The following is a 19,650-nucleotide window of genomic DNA, read 5'->3' as shown; positions in this document are numbered from 1 at the left end:
TCCCCACAAGGTAAGGTATACCTGAACAACACACACACACACACATGTACTGTGTGTGTGTGTGTATATATATACATACACACACACACACACACACACACACACACACACACACACACACCAATTTTTTTCTCTCAGTCTACCAGTTACCTGGTAATAGGGCTCCCTTTAAATGACAGTTTGGGATAGATATCAACCACCTCACATTACAATTTCTGTGATGTCATCCATCTGGTTCTTGTTACTCTTGGCAACATAATTTGTCTGGAAGAAATGTAGCTATGAATCTATGAATCTACCTATAGCCCTGCAGGCACCCAGTTGACAATAGATGTTACGGTAAAACGGTGAGTGGGACAGGAATCCAGTCATTTAACCCAACCAGTGTAATAAAGGCCATGTCATTGTTCTCCTTGCAGCAGATAATCAAACCGGTCTTACTCTGCATGGTGAGCAACCAGGGAAGCACACACATTTTACAAACGCATTTTTAAACTCCATTTAACTATTTAGAGTGTCCATAATGTGTATTTTAAAAACATTATGTTTATTTGGCGATACATACCAGCAGTGTTGTGGAGCAGCTAACTACAATTACCGACGTTACTAATTTAACTTATCAGTATCTTATTAGCAGTGCAGCTACTTTTAAAATGCTGTAGCTTTTCCGGTAATTAACAGCTTTGTTTTTACAAATAGCAATGCAGCTTGGCAAAATGCTACATCGTCATAAAATACTACAGGTCATCGTCAACTTACGACCAATGCGACTCACAACTGGTCAGCTTTACGACCGTTCTGAGACCACAAATATGTGGCTACGACTGGGGCTTAGCTACTTTTAATTAGATGTTGCTTGTGTCTTGAAAAGCTACCATCTAAAAGTATCTTCAACACTGCATACCACATTCTATGTAAAGCTTCATTATTGGGTACAATAATACAATTCATTTCATTGCCATCATCAATCCCTATTTGCTGTACGGTTGTACATTTTATAAATAAACTTGATTTAATTTAATACCTCATACAGCCTTAGCAAAACCTCAAGGATCTGGGAACATTTCTGATCAATTTACAGTGCAACCTTAACCCTCTGGGGTCGAGTGCATTGTAGGTGAGGCAGCGCACTTTTCACGTTTATTTCACTTTATATCTCGCTGGAATCTTATGTAGAATCATGAAAAAATGCTAGCTAAATCCATAATCTGTCTTCTTTTCAAGATGTCAATCGTCGAAAGTATTAAAGTTTTTAAAATTAGGTTAAATCGGCAAAAAGTAAACCATGTCACCTTTCTTTGTTTTACCTGCATCAGGGGCGTGCAGTGCTGCCCTCACCTGATGATCGCTATTAGCATTTTAAATTACCACGTATTCAAACCGCATTCGCATGGTAATTTGATGAATAACGCAACGGTGAACGCAGTATAAAATATTCATTTATGTTTTATGCACCATTCTGTAACTGAGCCCCAGCATTTTCATATTTGGAACAAAAAAACATATCATGAACTATTTAACAAAAACAACAAAAATCATAACAATATCATCACTCCTCTATAGAACACTGTTTCAATTCATGCCTATTTTTAGGATGTCGTGCTTGAACAGCCAGCTGCATATCACGCAAGCATTTTAACAGGCCTAGGGTTAGGATTCAGACTGGGCAATTCAAAAATACGGGATTTCTTTTGTTTGAGTTACTCTGTTGTCAATTTACTACTCTGTTTTGGATCATTGTCATGTTGCATGACCCAACTTCTTTTAAGTTTTAGATCACAGACAGATGCCCTGACATTATACTGCAGAATTTCCTGATAGAACTTGGAATTCACTGTTTCCTTCATGACTGCAAGTCATCTGGAGCCTGTGTTGGCATATCAGTCCCATATTATACTCCATCCTCCACTGTGCTATGCAGTGCTGATATGCAGTCTTGCAGTGTTGATATGCAGATATGAGTCTTGTTTTCTCTAAAAATAATGTTGTGTACCAAACAAAAAGACCAAAATGAAATCTGCCCATACAACACTGTTCTAGTAGTACTGTGGAACATGCAGGTGGTCTTTAGAAGCTTTAACTCAGAGTTGGAGAACACTGTTTGGTAACCTAAAAAAAAAAAACAAGTATTGTATGGTATTTTTCATATGCTATATTCATGAACAAGAACATTATCTAGTGCAAGTAATGGCCACATATCCTGAGCTGAGCTTTCCTGTTTCACCTGCCATGCACTTCCCTGCAGGATGCAGGAAAAGCAGTTATAGTGCTGAATTTATTCCATTTGTAATCTGCCTGACTGAAGGAGGCTCGAGTGTTTAACCCTTTCCAGTCCTAAAAGCTTCAACAACACTTCTAATGAGGCACTCTGAAATCCATGGTCACAACATATAACACATGAACACACCTGAATTGATCTGAACACCTGAATCTTATCGTCCTCATTTGAAGGTGTGTGCCCTGGACATTCACAAAGGGGTGGCTTCCCACATCAAGCACAAAAAAAGGCACTGAAAAGATTAGACACTTTTGAATTAAGCGTATCCTCCCCTCATCAGCGTGGACGTGCCCTCCGCACTTACGGTCAATTTAAGCAACCCAGCTGCGTGTTTTTGGACAGTGAAAGGAAACTGGAAGATCCATCAAAAACTCACACACACACACGCAAACTTTGAACATGTAAACTCCACACACACACACACACACACCTTCAGTAGTAGGCGTTGCACAATATGTGATTTTAATACTGACATGTTTATGATTTTCTCAGTTAGTGCATGATTATTCTCGTCCTTGATGTTGGACTCATACCGTGTGGCATGTATGTAAGAAATTAAAAATGAGTGAGGCTTAGAAAAGCAAAGAACTATTCACAAACATTTCCATATAGCGGAGGGCGAATATATATTTTGTATTCCACAGACATGATATTGAGCAAAACAAGTTTATTTGTGTTAGTACAACTCACTGTAATACTATAAGGTTATATAAGTCCACCGGTAGAAGTTCTATCTGGCTATATAGTCAACTCAAAAATATTGCAAAAACTTTACATTGTGATATTGGAACTTTTTTCCAATATTGCTCAGTCCTACTCAACACACACAATGTGTTCACAGAATATTGCCATATTTTTTTTTTTTATGTACCGAATTACGTAAGATGATGCGGCTACCCAAATAACAGGGACCGTTCCCAGAGCTAAAGTTACTTAAAGGTCTTATGAAAGCTGGCAAAGAGGATTCTTACTGTAACGTTAATAGAAAGTTATTTCAATGCTTTACAGTAAAAAAAAAAAAAAAATATATATATATATATATATTTTTTTTTTTACAAAGGTTCTGTCAGTGTTATCACAGTAACAATTTTATTTGAACGTCTTTTTAACATAATTAATGTTTAAAATATATTGTTCTATAACTATTATCTAACTGCAAATGCACCATCGAGCCTGGAACCCATGACCTTAGATATTTAAGGCTGCTCTACCATCCCCTTTATTTTAGCGCTCTCATATTATTCTTAGTTGTAGTAATGGGGTAACATCCTGGGAACGTCAAGAAAACTGGACATTTTCAACTTGTAGGAACATTAATAGTAATGTTCGGTAAAATGAAAAATTCCTAGCTGGGCAAGCAATGGAGCTAGCCTTCATTTTAGCAGCAATTACTTTTTACGATTCCTGTATATCAAAATAAATAGTTAAAAATAATTTTAGTCATAGAGATGACAAAGACAGGCTGGACTGCTCCGAGAGGCTAAATGACACAAATCAATGGCCACCATCACATTACTGGGTGAGTCCATCAAACCTGATTGTCAGCTTTTAAGATGTAGTTGCATTGCCGCTGTGCCGTTGTGATATTTAACTTCTGCTTTGCATTACTGATAGACAAGTGCATTTCAATTCACTTTTAATGTTCATTCTTTCCAGACAACCTAGGTTTTTGCTCTTAATTTGGACCCTCATCTGCAGTGCGGCGTCTTCCTTCAGCTGTATTGCCGAGGAACCAGGAAGGCAAATTTCAATCCATGCTTTTTAAAAACTAAGTTTAATCAAATAATTCTGACAGCTCTAGTCTCTCATCACCAATAATGCTTGTTCAGGCCTTTAGGAGTGATCACACCTCAGAACTAATGTGGTTTTTGGTGGAACACATGAGATTGAGAAATAGACCGGAATCGGCTGTTATCATGGGACTCCTAAGTTAATATTTAAAAATCTGGGAGACGACCCATTCTAATTAAACACTGGCAGCAATCTCATGCAATTTCCAGCAACATACTCCTGTGTCTGCAAAGGGTGTAGCTTAATTACGCAATTCCTCTGACATCCTTATTAACTAATGGACTTTTAGCTATATACTGTAAAATATTTATGACTCGGGTACGTAAGATTTGTCCACTGTAATGGAACATTTTATAGGTGACAGAGCTGGACACCACCTCAAAATTATTCGGTATTATCCATACGCCTTTTCTGAGGAGGATTAATTTAATTAGCATAGTCTGTCACGCACTTAACTTACCACGGTATGGATCTGGTGGTTGGCTCAGGTCTGGCGATGTTGCAGTCTGCACAGGAAGTTGGGGAACTTGAACTTGATTTGGTACAACTGGATGGCTGCCCCTAAGACCAGCCCCATCCTCGCGATGAGCACCAACCTACATATAATGAGAGAAGCATGTCAGAAAAGTTTCCCTTTACTGCAGTACTGTTCTGTAAGTTATTAACTCCTGAAGCGTCCAAAATGGCCTATATTTCCATATTAACAATGTTGGTGAGGGCAGCCTCTCCATCTGCTTCATAGCACAGGCTACTTTCACATCTCCTAAATTTGACTAGTGACAAACGTGGTGAAGTTGCTCAGGCAGGTAAAAGACAAAATGATCTCCCAGGGTGCCTCGGTGGAGAGTACTGATTCACATCCATCTGTCTCCTATCATGTCTGCCAACAGAACTGACAATTATCTTAATGCCCATATGTTTAATTGTGGGCTTCCTAATTCCCCCAGCGCAAGCAGAAGCTCCAGCAGGAATTGCAACTTGGCACACATTTTTTTTTTTTCATTTTACGGATACAATTTAGGACCTGCCATCTTTCCGTTATCCTTGCCTATAATTTTAGCTTAAGCCTTTGACAGCACAGCCTCCTGTGTCAGAGCTGCATCCCGCTTGATGCAAATATCAGGAAATGTGGACAGGTTTTGCAGGAGGAGGGGGTGCGCATTCCAAGCTGGCATTCATTTACATTTTTTTCATCAGAGAGTAGCCCGCCCACCCCAATGCTAAAGGGCAGTATTACTGCTATGTTTATGCACATGTTTAACTGAAAATTTACACATAATGAAATCCACACACATGAGGAGGCCTTACCTTAAATGTCACAGATACTGTGTAGTTAGAATGTGTGATCTAAGTATAATTCTTATGTAAATACGGCATGATTGTAAGGGACTTACATTGTGGTTTCAACATCTCAGACATCTTTTTGGGATTTTCAGATATAGTACTAGTCAAAAGTCTGGACACACCCACCCACAGGAAGGATTATTTGTACTATTGTCCGCATTTTAGAATAATTATAAAAGACAACGGATCTATAAAATAACACACATGGAATTATGCACTGACCGAAAAAAATATAAAAAAAAAATGATGACCCTACATTCTCCTCTATGCCTGTTTTATGAGGTGGTTTTCCCAGCTGTCCTTAAGGAGCTTCCACATATATGATGAGCACTGATTGGTCGCTTTTCCTTCACTCTCTGGTCAAACTGCAAAACCATCTCTACTGTGTTTAAGAAGTCAGGTGGCCAGGTCATGTGATGCAACACTATATTGCTCTCCTTTAGACAGCTTGGCGCACCCATACTTTTGACTGGTACTGTACATTTTGTAAATCATATTTTTAGTAAAAACATCTAGTAAGTGGTGGTTCCATTGCCAAAAACACCATGTTAACAGCTAACAGTCGCCACAAGTGCAAATTATATAAATCAGAAGCTATTAATTCACAAAGGCTGTTGCATTGGGTACAGCAAATTAATATAAAGAATCCTCATTTTCTCATGGTAGGCCTTCCTCTTAATTCTATTCTATTCAATAGGTAGTCATTGCTAATGATAATGGAAAATTGTTAGAGATTAATTATTTCTATATCTGAAATATTATGACCAAGACTAACTGAGAAGGTTACGGCAATACACAAAGGTGTATTCTGTCATTTAGTCATCCACCAATCCAACTATGCATCCAAGGTCACATATCATAATTCTTCTTCTTCTTAATAATAATAATAACAGTAATAATAATAATAATAATAATAATAATAATAATAATAATAATAATAATAATAATAATAATGCTATTGTTCTTGCTCCAACATGACACCAGATTTTTTTTTGCTGCAAAATTGTGAATTCATTTCAAATTTTTTTAATTGTATTTTGAGTTTATTATATTGGTAAAATTCACTGAAAATTTAGCATCAGCATAGAGTTTAAACAAAGTTTATAGACACAAACCAGATATGAGAGCACACGTAGAAGTAAAATGTGAGTGAGATTTGTATTAAGTTGTATTAAAATGCACATAGTCTTTTTCCCCCACTAGGTGGTGTTTGAAATCCATTTGAAAACCAGCATCTCAGCATCCAACTGGAAACAATCAAGGTGGGTTACAAAGCCCAGAACTGTGAAGCTGAAATCGTGGCAGGGGTAGAGCCCTGGAGCAGTTAGGGTTAAGGCCCTGGAGCAGTTAGAGGTAGGGCCCTGGAGCAGTAAGAGGTAGGGCTCTGGAGCAGTTAGAGGTAGGGCCCTGGAGCAGTTAGAGGTAGGGCCCTGGAGCAGTTAGGGTTAAGGCCCTGGAGCAGTTAGAGGTAGGGCTCTGGAGCAGTTAGAGGTAGGGCTCTGGAGCAGTTAGAGGTAGGGCCCTGGAGCAGTTAGAGGTAGGGCCCTGGAGCAGTTAGAGGTAGGGCTCTGGAGCAGTTAGAGGTAGGCCCTGGAGCAGTTAGAGGTAGGGCCCTGGAGCAGTTAGAGGTAGGGCCCTGGAGCAGTTAGAGGTAGGGCCCTGGAGCAGTTAGAGGTAGGGCCCTGGAGGAAAGGCCGCTGACAACATAAAAATCCATGACCTTTTGGGCACAGGACCAGACCCCGAACCTACTAAGCTACACACTGCATACTATCCATGAAATACTCTTAACCCTGTTTTCTTGGCAAATGTCTTATAAGACTTTCCTGTTCAAGATAACATTAAATTGAAATTTGTCATCCGAACAAAAATAAATTAGATCGCGACATCACAATGTCATGGGTGCATGTATGGGCATTGGTGAAATTTCTAAGCCAAAGATTGGATCATTCTGGTCCTAACCAAGAAAACTGCAAAAAAGAAAAAATAAACTGTAGATATTGTAGATATTTTTATTTATGTAAAGCTTATCAGCTATATGGGATTGATTTTAGCCATAATATGCTTCATTCACTAAATATCATGTTTTTCAATTAAAAAGGAGACAATGCTCTCAATTGTAATCTTATCTCATTCATGGGAATTTCAGCTGTAACTCATTATAGGAGTATGGATATGCCTTAGCATAAGGAAAAAGCAATGCCGTATATCGTTCCAAATGACAAGCAATGCAGGCAAGTACTTGCATATTAGGTTTAACACGAGTAAAACATAATAGCAAAATTATTTTTTCAGTTTAAAATCAGCGCAGGAAATGGAGCAGCATGCCCGGGGTTAATGAGTACAGTTCTGAGTATGAGAGCTGTACTGTAAACAGGCCAAAGCAGCATCAGCTGCCTTTCCTTTTCAAACTTTTAGTTAAACACCAAGCGATTCTCTCTGACCCACTTTGCTTTCCCACATTTCCCCTTCCAAATGCAGCTCTTCAGCACATCATGGGAACACCTGTTTTCCCAATGACCTCAGCTTCTCATTCCCCCTGTAACAAAGTAGCTTTCCAAACACAATCCAGCTGTTCCACACTGGGATTTCTCCTGGAGGATGAGGGTGGACCGTCATGCATACCCCAATGATTTCCACCAGGTGACCATGTCATGGATTTCAAGTCATGGAGTATTTCACATAATTAACCACTTTCCCCCTAGATTCTACTTTTGGTGATGATAAACACAAGTCTTACATTTTAGTGTTTGAGAATTTGTGACATTGTTAAACGCAGGGCTGGTTTACTGGAGATGATCTCGGATGTTTGTACGCGTGATTCAAAACGGCTTGCAGTTTATATCATCAGCTATAAAACAGCACAGTGGAAATGGTTACGATGACACAGAGCTCACATTTAGAAAATCAAGAACCTGCTTCTCTCGTATTCCATTTCAGGACTATGCTACGTTACACACACGAGTTAATGTGATAAAAATATAGCATATTATGGGGAATTTCAGATGGTGAACATCAAGTAATCTTGACAAGGAAAAAAAGCCTTAGATTTATAAATAGCCTGAAACAGCACTTGGACTCACCTTCCTCTTATTCAGTTAATGGAATAAGAATCAATGAGTCAGTATTCACAGTATTGCCTTCTAAAATGGCAGCCCTTTCTGGGTGTGTGGTGGGGGGAGGGGGAGCCAATCAGCAATGTGAATAACAGATGGCTGAATGTGAATTAGGTAATCACCAGAAGCCTGTGGGGTGCTACAGACTGCAGAATGCCCCAGGAAAATAATACGGTCATAAGGTTTTGCAGTCTTCTGTGTGCGAAACAAACAGATGTCAAATACTTTAGATGATTATTTATGGCTAAAAAAGTTGGGTGTCAATTCAAAGCATCAAATGTTATATGATTGTTCTTAGCAGAGGAAGGATTGTGAAGGATTACCACACAAACACAACATGAACTTCAAATTTAATCATCATTTTTTTGTATGCTTCAAAATGTGTGGGAGTGGACTGAATAAATTAAACTTCCATGGCTGGGAGCTTTGATATATCAAGCATAAAAACACAAGCCAAAACCTGGTGACATGCCACCACTTCTGGCATAATAAGTGACTTGGGCAGCTGTAATGAACAGACCTAACATCTGCTCTTCAAATGTACAGAAAGGAAGAGTCCTCAAAATAATTTCTTCAAAGGAATCAAATTTAAACTATGGAATCCAGTATCTTATTCAAAGAATGAAGATTGGTAGAGTATTGGGTGTTTTTTATTTTTTTTTTGCAAATATCATCGCCAATTTTAAATGGAGAAAGCTTTTACTCAATCCACTGCTAGCAGTATAACATTTAAGGAAAGACCACCTCGATAATAATGTCAATTAAATGTCAAACTGGAGTAAGTGTCGTATGTACAAGTCATGCTTGTTCAGATTCAGAACTAAAACATACACTTAAATCAAACTTTAAAATTATAGGAAACCTATAATTTAAACACTAATAATAAAATATGAAGGCAACAGAGAAAATAGCTGCCCAGATTATGTTGCCCAGATCCCCATTCATTTGTATAGAGAAACTTATAGACCGAACCCGCACAGAAGGTACGCAGAGATCCTGCACTCATACATGTGCATACACAGAAGGCCTGGTCTCTTACTTGCCCACCCCCACTCTACTTTATTTTCCACAGCTGGCTAAGACTTTATATGACTTGTTTCAAGTTTTTTAAAAAAAACAACCTTGAATATGGAAAAGATTACTAGAATCTTCCTTGATGTTTTGAGTTGTGGCCCCTCTTGCTCCACTCTCCCAATTCCTCTCCTTTTCAAGTGTTTGGAATATATCAAGCAGTCAGAGGCAGCAGATGAAACTGATGACTAATGATATTTCCTGTTTTCAGCTTGTATTCACCTGTCCCTCGTCCCATAAGACAAGCGTCTTACTCTATAACCGTTTCTCCTGCTTTCTAAAATAGGACATAGATTGACAGCTTCACCAGAAAGCAAACCTCCCCCAGCCCAACTTTGCCGGATTCATGTTCAATGCCACTCTAGCAGGTCACATATTCATAGTACCTATGGTAAAAGCACATGGTAACTGTCTGTCAAATCCAGACAGGAAACACAAGTACACAAGTCTGCTCATTACTCCACTGAAAGCACTGCTTCTCAGGAAAAGCACAAGTTTGTCCTACGCAAACACATATTCCAAAATGTATCATGCTGCATTCTGCAAAATGATGTGTGTGTGCGTGTGTGTGGATTAGGGTTATATTACATTGCGGAGACCAAATGTTCCCTACAATGCAATAAAAACCTGTTATTCTGACATTGTGAGGACCATTTTTTGGGTCCCTACAAAGATCTGTGAATGCAATCAATAAGGCAAAAATGCCATTTCTTTTCCCTCTGTCTGATTTTTAGGATTTTACTGCATTTATACACTTTCTCTGACTGCACATCACCGGAGCTGGACTCACCATGATGGAGTGTCTGTTGGCTGAGAGCAGGCCTGCGCTGTATCCAGAGCTAAGGTTACCCATGGCTCCATTATGTGGTGACCCTATCAAGCCATGCATGTCACTATGGCCGCTGGACATGCCGGTGGAAGGCCCCACTGCATGGCTGCGCAGCACATGGATGGCGTCGTCCAGCCGTTCCAGACGATCCTCAATGCGGCTTTGCTTAAGGAAAAAGGAAAGGGTGCTCAGAGATGTCAGCTTTCCGCATGAGTCCCGATAGACGGCAACGCCGCATGACCGGCTTACCAACGAGTGCAATGGAGCCTCGTAGTTTGGAGAAGAGGGTCCCTGCCCTCCATTCCTGGACCATACTGATGTGCTTGTAGCTATAAGCCATGGAGAGAAAAAAGAGGAGTGAGATCATAACGAACTATAAATTGGTCTATATATATATATATGCACAAACACACACACACTGTATAGATAGACAGACAGACAGACAGATAGATGGACAGATAGATGGACAGATAGATAGATAGACAGACAGATAGATAGATAGATGGACAGATAGATAGATAGACAGACAGACAAACAGATAGATAGATAGATAGACACACTATGCAGAAGTCTTCCTCTTCTAATACTAGTGGCTGTGGCTTTGACTCACTGGTAATATCCTCTGATAGCAGAAATCTGTTGAATACGGCTTATAGAAGGACGTAATTAGTCAATTGCCTCTGTGACGTAATGAGTCAATTTTAGACCGTCAGCATCCATCTTTCTTTTTCTTTGGGATGTAATACTTGATTCACTTTTTTTTGAAGGGCGTTCATCACAATTCATCTAGAATTTCCAGTGTCTTTTGCTGCAGTCCTTTCCTGGATAGATTGTTAAGGAATATGGATCAATAGATTGATTTCCGCTTTGCCTTAGCAAACGTCCTGAGCCTGGGAGGTGCTCCTGCTGCTGACCAGGCCTCATGGACACTTTTTTTCATTGAAATATGAATTTTTGAAAACAGGATGGTTTTGCAGGCAAGGAGGAGTTTCATTATAAAGGCTACCATAAAATTATTTGTTTAATTCGTAAAATAAAGCGTAACTACTGCCAAAAGTTCCCTTTAAATTAAGCTAGTAGAATTACATAGGCAGTAAAGGAGCTGCATTCAATTATTCATTCGTTACCACTCTTCTTCCAATGTGACCTGCCTGTATGAATGGCATCAGATTCCATAATGTGCACATTAGTCTCTTTTTGAAGTTATTAGTTTTTCTTATATACTTATATATACCAGGCACAACTAGCTATTATTGTTAAAGCTTATTGCCATACACTAATTAGCAAATTATTGCTCCCATTATCTTTTGCAGGTCAAATCAAGTTATCAGTACTAATACCACTACATTACACATTTTCAGTAAATTAAGTGCAACATGTCAGTTCATTATTTTCAAATTATTCATTTGGGTTTTTGCTGTCTAATAAATCCGATACAAGAATTAGTAGAAATTAGTCTTGCATTTCCCCGGATATATTCATAATGATATATTATACTATGTAATGTTGTTGTGTACAATTTCTTGATGAAGACCATTTATATTTAAGACTATTTGTCAATGCAAATGATATTTTACAAAGTGAATATGGAACTAATTTTTTCAATTTAAAACAAAGATAAGTTGCTCGGAAATCTATGAATGTTGGCAATGTTGGCTTTTCCATGGGTAGGTCGAGCTTCTTAAGTGCGGCTGCCGACACATTCAGCAGCAATAAATGATTTATGCTGGAAACAAACCCTCTGTGGAGAAATCCTTGATTCCTGACTAGAAACATATGGAATCCTGGCTCTTAGACAGTTAACCAGTTAACTGGGCAGCCGACCCTGAGATCTCTACTACTATTCCTTAGAGGAATTGTTGGCTTTGTTGTCAGTGTACATAGGATATGTATTAATAAATATCAGTTTCATGGCACTGTGAAAGCTGTGATGGGCTACTCCATAGGTGTTAGTTACTCCGTTTCTCACGCCTGACTAATGAATTGTCCTGAATTGTTATGCAAACATTGCAGGATCATGCATAGTTTGTTAGTTTATTAGTTCAATAATGATATAACAATGTAACATAAACTACTTTAATCAGGTAATTCATAGAACCCCAAATTTCTTTATTAAATACATAATACATAATATTACATATAATATACAATATAACATATGTATATATATATATATATTCTTTATAAATTATATTATATAATGTTTATAATTATATAAATTATAAACATCATGAGGAAAATAATACATTTAACGAGGAAATAGGAGTATATTACAGATGCTTGATGGTTTGACGTATAATACTTAGAGTTTATGATGGGCAATAGCGATGCACAGTAGAAACCTTTGAATTCTGATCTCTTTGTGGCTTAGAGATATACTGTGTGGCACTGATGCTGGGTGACGCCAGCATTCACCCCTCCGCACTTACAGCTTCTATAGTGATCGTCACTGTAAACATCACAGTGTTTAACAACATATTACACAGTGTTTTTGCGTGTAACCAGTTAAACTCATAGTCATGTATTTAATTTTCAGTTACTGGTTTTTAGTTAGCTATAGTGGTTACTTGTTTATTTATTTATTCAGTGATAGTAGGTATTTACTTATTTATTTATCTATCTATCATATCATATTCATATATTCCGAAATTATATTTTGCACTTACAGATTCATCAGAATGTAACTCCATCATAAGTGGAAAAGCACCTGTATCTGAGTCATAGAATAAACTGCTCAGAATAGTGATGTTTGACCAGTGGCTTCCGCCTGTCGCACCTCTCTGAACATAAGGGATCGTGTGAGGGGCTGTTTCTAATTCCTCTACCTGCATTTACCTGTGAGTGAAGGGGGCGATCCAGCAGGAGTTGATGGGTTAGATGAGAAGTTGCTATTTGTGTGATCTGGGGAGTAAATCTGCAACAACAAAACTATTACAAAATAGCCTTAAAAACCTTTCTACATAAAGAAACAATAAATGTAAAAACAAAAAAAAAATTGCTTACATTTTCCCAATGGAAAAAAAAAACATATTTTTTAATGATCTCCAAAATAGATGACAATGATAATTGACAATGAAACACTTTAGTACTTTAGCCACTGACGTGTATTACGCGAACAGTGAAACATTTGATGGTAATTTACACTGAAAATAAAAATACTCAATATAATAACTGTAATAGCAATCTCACACACAAAGAGTAATGAGTGACTGTAATACACAAAACAGTAAGAACTTTGTGTGTAGATAAAGGATAACATGTAGCTATCCAGCTAGTTTATTGAGAATCTACTTACCGATGCCAGAGCTTTACCTAAAGCGTCACCAGTCTGGGAGCTGCTTGCAGGAGCACCTGCTGACCTGTTACCTGAAACAAAACCAGCACTTCATGCTAACTGTCGATTCATTTCAGAGAAAACATGATTAGAGATATTAAGTACAATAACAACATGCAAAGATGAATACAATTCAGAAACATCCTTGTTGCACGTACCGGTTAAATTTAAAATTGCATTACTGGTCAGTTCTGGCGATACGCAAATGAAAAAACTTCTTACATTTTGAAGCAAAAATCTTCATGTTAAAATAAATGAACAATTCATATCGATGTCCCTCAAAATCACAATTTCATTAATTTTATCCCAATAAAAATAAAAATATTAAGGAAGTTACAAGGAGTTTCTTTGTCACTGGTGCAAAAAACTCATATAAGGACACTCTGGATTACATGGAATTTATTGTTTTAATTAATTTTTTTTTTTAAAGCTTATTTTTAAAAACTAATGCCTTGGAGCTGCAGCCATGTTGCTTAAAGCAAGAATAGCCAGAGAGAAGGAAAAACTGTATATTGTGGGTAAATTATGAAATCAATTAGTGTCACTGGTGCAAGAAACTAATGATCTTCATTGGATAATAACAGGCATGTGTATGAGAAGGCAATTTTCATTACTTGATTTTTGACTAATTTTTACACAAAGAAAAAAAATGATTCATTACAAAATACTGATCAATCTGCATTCTTTTGATTACATTTTATTTTAGTAATATTTGCAGTGTGACATGCTGCATCTTAAAAGAAAGCAAATTTTTCTTCCATTTAATAATCAGCAAAATACAGAATGCTCATAAATGTGTACTGTAGAATTTTACTTTCTGTCAAAAGTGTATTTATATATATATTGTTACATTCATGTTCTTGTACATACACTTCATTATTTTTTACCCATTATGCTGTCTGTTCCATTTGTGGTTGTTGTACAGGATGCAGTGCTGTAGTGATTTGCTCCACTACGATGAAAACTGGACATTGGAGGAAGACTGGAACTGATGTCTGTTGAAGAGTGTGACGGGTAACTCTGAAAGGCAGATGAGCAGCAAAAGTCACAATGGTTCCTTAAAAGGTGAAAAAGACCGTTAAAAAGTGTAAATCCCTAATTTCTAAATAGCTTGGGACTGGGGAATAAGTGGGATAAGAGATTCAAGCATGACAGGAACAGAAGAACAGTAGAGGCCACTTACAAGTCTCTCGTGAGGATGTAGGCCACAGTAGCTACTGCTCTGGGAACCGTGAGAGGAATTTGCAAGCATTCCACTGTAGCTGGTCTGGCTCATGCCACTGGATGAGCTCCATGGGTCTGTGCTGTGGTGGCCATCTGAAAGGATTGGAATCAGTGCTATGTATCATCAAGACCCAACAATACTCAATGACCAATAGCAACGGGCAAATTACTGAACAGCTTCATTAGGCCTCAAAACCAACTAGAGGGGTACTGGAATGGTGGACTGTGCCCCCCCCCCCAAACACACACACACACACACACACACACAAACACCACCACCACCACTACCAGGCACTGAGAGAGACCACGTCTCTCCTGTTCAGTCTAATTCACCAAGCGTGTACTGGCAAAATCTACCATGGAGACCTCCCCCCACCCCCCACCCCAGCCCTGCAGACCGTGAGCAGCCCTTGAAATACAATAATGTTTTAAATCACATAAAACCATGCAATTTAATTTTTAACAATGCAACACTGGTGTGATTCATAACATAAGCATACCATAATTAATTAATATCTAATTGAGTGTTGAAATCTGTTCTATTAAATTGCATTGCTCATTGGTATATTAGCATAACAGCTCATCTTTTAACAAAATTTCTTCCAGAGATGACAATTCTGTAGAACAAAGAACATAATTTTTTTTTTAATGTAAAACAAATTAAGTTAATTACTTTAGACTAATATTCATACTAGTAAAATCTTTTGTATAAAAAGATTACATCCTATTATTAAGTCTATTAAGTAATGACTAAAGATATACCGTTGTACAACCACCCTATAAATCAGGATAATTCTTGGTAAAATAATTAAAACAATTCTAACATGCTAAAATATTCATACAAATAAATAATTCCCCCGCGACCCAGTAGGATAAGCGGTTTGGAAAATGGATGGATGGATGGATAAATAATTCACTACCAGATGAAGAGATATGATATATATATGAACAACATATCTGCTGATTTTATTGGCTGATAGTGGAATGAATACCGGTAATAGCAGATCATACCTGGCATAAAGAAGGAGCTGGGGAACGTGCCGCTGGCCTTCGAGGACGGATAGACCGGCGAATCCCGGTTGTAGTCGGCAGTGGTCGCAGGTGGAGCATATACCTTAAAAGACAGGAAGAACCAGCATTACATAAGCTACACTGGTCGTATCATTACGCCTGCTTTAGCTGAACAGAAAAAAAGCTAAAGGTTCCAATTCATATACCAATCCGCCATGTTATTTGTTCAATTCCGCGTACCTCATTGCATGCCCAAGGGCACAAGCAGTTCCATCCTAATGCAAAATACCTCAGGAACTTATTACAAAACGGCCACACAATGCAGAAATTTAAAATCTCGAATAAGTACATGTAGTTTTAAATGTGTTGGCAGCTACCGATTTCTCGTTGCTACGGTGACAGCTGTAACAGTGTGGTTCCTGTACATTGGTGCACAAGCATTGGGGCTGTGCATATTGTTGTGGTAAGCAAAGAGGACTTGTGTGTTTCCCGGGACGTTCCAAAGGAAGAGCAATATAAACAGGGATCATTCAATCTGCGAAAAGCATTATCCTCTAACTACAAATACACATTAGTAATTATTTCCCTTTTCGCCTTTACAATCCCACAATGGACGTAAAACAAACAACTTCCCTAAAAGTGAAAGCGATAGAATTTATCTGTAACATAGATTTGGGGGAGGGGTGGCACCATGCCTCACACTGGAGCACCACACCTGCAGGCTTGTGTGGAGTCTGCATGTTCTCCCCCCGTCATGTGAGCAAACTCTAGCCACTCCTGTGTCTGTCTGCAGTCCAAAGCACGCAGTTAGTTGAAGCGCAGTCTCTAAACTGCCCATAGTCTGCGAGTGTGCACTTATATATACCCCGTAATGCACTGATACCCCATCCAGGGTGTACCCCGGTCTAGCTCCAGCCAATTCAATGATCTTGACCACAGATGTCCTATCTCCATGGTAACCTGTACAGCTTTCCTTATCTCCCATGTCCTGCTTCAAAAAGGGACCTGAAATCAGCATCATTATAGTTACTGCGGTGGCTAAACAGCACCCCTAAAAAAATGTCCGTACCAGTTATGTCCATCCCTGTATAGAGAGAGAGAGAGAGAGAGAGAGAGAGAGAGAGAGAGAGAGAGAGAGAGAGACACACACACACACACACACACACACACACAGTAAAATCCCGTTATAGTGGCGTGCTGGTGATATACAGCGCAGATACATAGTCGGGATTATTAATAGTCATGCATCTGGTCAGGTAAAGTTGGATTATTACATGTACAATATAATAATCTATACGTATATAAGTGTGTCTGCTGGGGTGTGGCATGAGTAAATGGTGTCCTGTAGTTGTGTTCTGGGCTTACAGCAACTCTGGACATAACGGACTTTGGATATAACAGACTGTTTTGCCAGGTCCCTTGTTATATATACAGTATTTATGGCTTTTTAATGTTCATAACCTAAAGCACATGATTGTGTGTATGTAAAGAAAAATAAAAGCTTTGTGACCAAGGGTGTGGGTTTGGTTTCAACATTGGTGAGCACCAAATCGTCCCTGAACCTCCCGCCCCTGTAGATACACATGTCCATACCATCCATACCCAAATATAAGCCCTTGCTAATACTGTAATAACGTCCCTAATGACTATAGAGTGGCAGTGAATCACAGTGGACTGTAAGGAAACTCAACCTGAGTTGAGAGAACAAATCACTACTAACTTCACTTACACATGCTGACTTCAAACTCTTTTTCAATAATAATGTCTATTTCAAAAGGGATATTTTGGAAAGTACTATCAGTGCAATCAATGACAAATTTCTACAAAATCACTCCAAATGCTTTCAATCACCTCCTTTCTCAGTCTTAGGCATCTACAATGTAACGTCTTGCACACTGGCCTGTTTCAGGTTGAAATGCAAGAGATTTTCTTATGGTTCACGCTGGACTGTAATTCAGAGCATATTCTGCGAAGGCACAGCTGAGTAAGGGGTTGACCTTGTGATGAATTATGCAACTCCTAAAAGCGGGGCAACTTTCTTATACTCTCTGAAATGGAGAGCGAATGAGAGAGGGAGGGCCAGGGAGAAATCCAAAAGGAAATCCCACCCACCTCACCCTCAACTTTATTCTATGAAGCAGCAATTGGAGTAATGCATTCCATATGCAACCTTTCTTCCAGAGCTTTCTCACAGCACACACATGCAGGATGCCCGGGGCTGGCATTACCATTAAATGCTAATTGATTCCACATGAAGCACAGAAGTAAAGCAAAAAGAAATAGAAAGAAAGAAAGAAAGAACGAAAGAATGCTGCTGAAACACACACACAGAGTTCTGATCAACATTACTGGCACCCCTGAATTATACATACACCATGTACAATATTGCCTGGAAGAATGTGTAGTGAAGCATTAGGTCTAACTGCACTCACATGTTTGATATAGAACAGCACAGGATAAAATGAAAATTAAAAATAAGAATTGGGAGGGAAAGTATGAAAATGGAAACATTGCTTTTGGAGAAGTCAAATCTGTTTGGGAAAAAAGAAACAGATTCCCACTGCTATGATATTAGATTCACCTGTCATACATTTTCCATTTGCACGGAACTTGAATTGCCCAATGAATAATGGCTTCAATTTTTAAAAAGGCCACTTTTATTTCCTGTTCCTCATTCATAATGATAAAGACAAGAGAGCATCAGAAATGTTACCATCACCAAGACTTTTTAAGAATACCAGGCCTTCCCCAAAGACTTTGGCATCACTGTTCCAACAGTTTACAAAATTATTAAGAAGTTCGCTGCTCACGGAGTTGTCAAGTACCTACTAGGCTGCAGTGGGACGAGGACAAATACCTCCTGTGGTTTAACAAGCAAAGCATTGTATGAGCAATACAAAGTTATGGGCTCAAATCCCAGGAAGCACAAGCATAACCTGTAACCCTTCCCTCTGCCGTGAGGCGCTTTGGATAGAAGTGTCAGATACGTGCAGTAATGTAATGTAATTTAAGGCTGACCTGGAGTGATGGTTTCAACCTGTCCCATATGCCAACACTAAACGAAGAAGGGCTTTATGGGCGAAGACCAAGGAGGAGACTATTACTACCGAAAGGGAAAAAAAACATTAAAAGACATTACTGATACTTGCCAAAACCTATCTAGAGAAACCACAGTCTTTCGGGAAAATGTCCTATGCACAGATTCAGCCAAAGTATAGCTTTTCGGTAAAGTAAACTAGTGACTTGTTTAAGGGCTTGTAAGGAAAAGAATACCCTATCTACATTTAAATATGGTGAAGGGTCAATAATATCGTGGGACTGCTTTGTTGCCTCTGAAATTCAAGGCCTTTAACATATTAAAGGAGTCATGAAATCAGAGGATTACTGAGGCATTTTAGAGCAGAAAACTAAGTCTGGGTCAAAGATCATGGGTTCTCCAGGACAACGATTCGAAGAACATCTCTAAAAGGACAAAAGAGGGGTTTAAAGAGGACACTGGAGTTTTAAACTGATCAGCAAGGAGTCCTCATCACAATCTGACCAAAAATCTTTGGAGAGAGTTGATATTACCATTGGGGAAAGGAGTTCTGAAAATATGCAAGAGCTTGAGCAAATTACAGTTGAGATTGAGTTTGAGAAACTACTAGCAGGC

General features: G+C 38.6%; 1 protein-coding gene across 11 annotated transcripts in view; it reads right to left on the bottom strand.

The window, feature by feature from the left end:
• LOC125746621 (transcription factor 4-like) overlaps window positions 1-19,650 on the bottom strand; it is a 134,049-nt gene that overhangs the window by 12,257 nt on the left and 102,142 nt on the right. For all 11 annotated transcript variants that reach the window (XM_049020827.1, XM_049020830.1, XM_049020831.1 and 8 more), the window contains 8 exons: window positions 15,999-16,101; window positions 14,947-15,080; window positions 14,651-14,783; window positions 13,725-13,795; window positions 13,265-13,343; window positions 10,679-10,758; window positions 10,391-10,594; window positions 4,530-4,665 (listed from right to left, as the gene is read on the bottom strand). In XM_049020827.1, coding sequence (XP_048876784.1) covers window positions 4,530-4,665; window positions 10,391-10,594; window positions 10,679-10,758; window positions 13,265-13,343; window positions 13,725-13,795; window positions 14,651-14,783; window positions 14,947-15,080; window positions 15,999-16,101 — 940 coding nt within the window. The remainder of the gene's footprint in view (window positions 1-4,529; window positions 4,666-10,390; window positions 10,595-10,678; window positions 10,759-13,264; window positions 13,344-13,724; window positions 13,796-14,650; window positions 14,784-14,946; window positions 15,081-15,998; window positions 16,102-19,650) is intronic.

The sequence above is a fragment of the Brienomyrus brachyistius genome, chromosome 7 (assembly GCF_023856365.1).
Source record: "Brienomyrus brachyistius isolate T26 chromosome 7, BBRACH_0.4, whole genome shotgun sequence".
Classification (NCBI taxonomy): Eukaryota; Metazoa; Chordata; class Actinopteri; order Osteoglossiformes; family Mormyridae; genus Brienomyrus; species Brienomyrus brachyistius.
The sequence above is the reverse complement of the archived record's forward strand: the minus strand, read 5'-3'. Positions and strand labels throughout refer to the sequence as shown.